Raw genomic sequence first — 2500 nt, 5'->3', positions numbered from 1 at the left:
GAACTCTAGCAGCAGATTCGTTTTCGTGGAACCACGTTTCTGTTATTGATGCGATATCTGGTTTATAATCACAGATAAAATCAATGAAATCACCAGCCTTGTTAACAAGGAGTACGTTGGCGAAACGGCCCGCTCTCTGGAAATCAGAGTGAAAGAACACCAATCAAGAAGTTCATCAGCTATTCACGAGCATTGTCGCCTGGAGGGCCACTCGGTGGACCCAAATAGGACAAAAGTACTATCAACCGAAGTTAACACCTTCAAACGCAGGATAAAAGAAGCTATTCAAATTAAACTTACGAAACCGGCGTTAAACAGAGACAATGGTTACGAATTAGCAGCCATCTATGACACAATTCTAACCCCCAAGAGGCGTTAAAAACCTTTTTTAAAATTCATCCTTTTAACATTCATATCATTGACTGATGAAGTCTGGTTGAGAAACGGACGAAATATTTCATAAGTTTTAACTTTTAGCTCCGAGTTTGTAAAAATTTTTTAACTTTTATTATTAATTTGTAGATTGTCAATTTCCAAACATTAGTATTTGGAAGAATCTCTCGTATTCCTAACAACGGGACTAGTGCAGGTGCGGCAAATATTCTCATAAACTATTTGCGGGCGATGTAGCCTCCCCTTCCCTCTTGCAAATGAAGCAAACCGGTATGTCTTTCACGCATGGATGTAATGATGTTCTTTTTCCGATCTGAGATGCTACACAATCGGTTTTAATCCTGGAAGACAAAACGATATCTCCCAAAAACATTTTTTCGATAAATTCCCCTTTACCCCTTTTCGAAACACATTACACCTTCTGTTTTTTTCTTCTTTACCAAATGATGACCTTTTCATAAGCTTCAAAACTTAACTAGTTGTTTTATGACCGATTCAGAAGGGGCATAAGTCTATTCTCGATTTGACGTCACAAACTACTTTGTACCATTTTTACAAAGACTTAATGCAATGGAAATCAGTTTGTGACGTCAAATCAGGCGTAGACCAGTGCCTCTTCTGACTTGGTCTAGAAACAAATGGTTCTTAGTGTCTTGTTTAAGTTTTGACGCTTGTGAAAAGTCAACATTTCGTAAAAAGAGAAATAAAAGGTTTAATGCGCTTCGATCAGTTGCAAGGATAACTTTTTAAAGGAGAAAAATATTTTGGGACCAGGTGGACTTTTACCCGTCCTGCGCAGGTATTCTATTTGATCGTCACCCAAAAGTTGCGTGACGAGCCAAGAAAGTAGATCAGTGGCGGCCATCATAGCGAAGCGCTATCGGTGGCCTTAAGTTTCTTTTCCGGCCTGTTGAAGCAAAAATTGACATAACACAGTCTCAAAATTAGGCTCCTTTTGTCATTTGCATTTGTGCAATTCTATAAAGTAGTTCAATTATGGATGTCTTGTGAGATTACAGCGTGAGTTCTTGTCTTAACAGAAGGGAAGAAACACCCCACCCACTCCTAAGCTCCTTATATGTGGAAGCGACGCCGGAGCGCATGTCTTAGCTGGAATTGCATCTTCAAAGGAAGGGACAAGCGTTCGAGTTCTTTGCTTGGACAACGATGTAGCGCAACAGTGGAATTCTGCGATACGTTCGAGGAACATCGAGGTTACTTTCCCATCGACTGAAACACCTTCTCGCATCTCGTCTAAGCCTTCACTAATCACAAAAAGTGAAAGAGATGCTTTGCAAGATATTGACATAGTGGTGTTTATGCTTCCAGAAAATGACCATCCGATATATTTCCGAGCTCTGAAGGATTACGTTACGCCTGGCACTGTTATAGTTGGCCTACCAGGCAACCCACGATTTATGGCTGATGGTCGCGAATTGCTGTGTGCCACAGGACGGAAGTGCACTTTCATCAGGTTTGAATCCTTGCCTTGGGACTGCCAAATCACTGAGTTTGGAACGAAATGTAAAGTCCTCAGCACCAGGGAATCACTGTTGGGTAAAATGGAGGTAACAATATTTGTTTAAAGTGTATAAGTCAGAGTTATGTCTTGGACTGGTAGCCACCAGCTAAAGTGAAGTTCTTCAGTGATATTGGTATTCTCCAGTCACTTAAGACACAGGCTCCAATCATATGAGGGAGTGAAATTGAATTCCTTTAAAAGTAGTCCCTTGGTTTTGGCCTATCTGTTAAAAAAAAAACTCCCTTAATTGAGAATACAAGTCGTGCTAAATAATATCCAGTCAAATTGCGCCGAATGACCACAAGGCTTCTAATTGGTCCTAAGCCAAGAAAGACGCACCAGGGATTGCTCATGCTAAATGCAAATCGTGGCAATGACCAAGGTGTACATTTTTTGCCAGGTTTGACCGTTCGAAAAACTATTACTGTCATCTGATAGGCCGCATTCAATTGAAGGTCGAGACTTCTGAGTCAAGGATAAAATCTTGCCGCGAAACATCTACGACCAAGGCTACTGCAACGAAAACGTCACTTAAAAATAGGACGTTGTCTATCTTCAAAGGGCACTGTCAAAGTAGTTTGCTGT

The 2500-nt window shown here is 40.8% G+C and overlaps 1 protein-coding gene across 1 annotated transcript in view; it reads left to right on the top strand.

Annotated features, from left to right (window-relative positions):
- Positions 1-2500, top strand: part of LOC138024865 (tauropine dehydrogenase-like) — a 17701-nt gene that overhangs the window by 14244 nt on the left and 957 nt on the right. Inside the window, exon 4 of the mRNA XM_068872049.1 lies at positions 1434-1961. Within this exon, the coding sequence (XP_068728150.1) occupies positions 1434-1961 (528 nt within the window). The remainder of the gene's footprint in view (positions 1-1433; positions 1962-2500) is intronic.

This window comes from Montipora capricornis, chromosome 11 (genome assembly GCF_036669925.1).
Source record: "Montipora capricornis isolate CH-2021 chromosome 11, ASM3666992v2, whole genome shotgun sequence".
In the NCBI taxonomy this organism is placed as follows: Eukaryota; Metazoa; Cnidaria; class Anthozoa; order Scleractinia; family Acroporidae; genus Montipora; species Montipora capricornis.
This window is presented reverse-complemented; position numbering and strand designations above follow the sequence as displayed.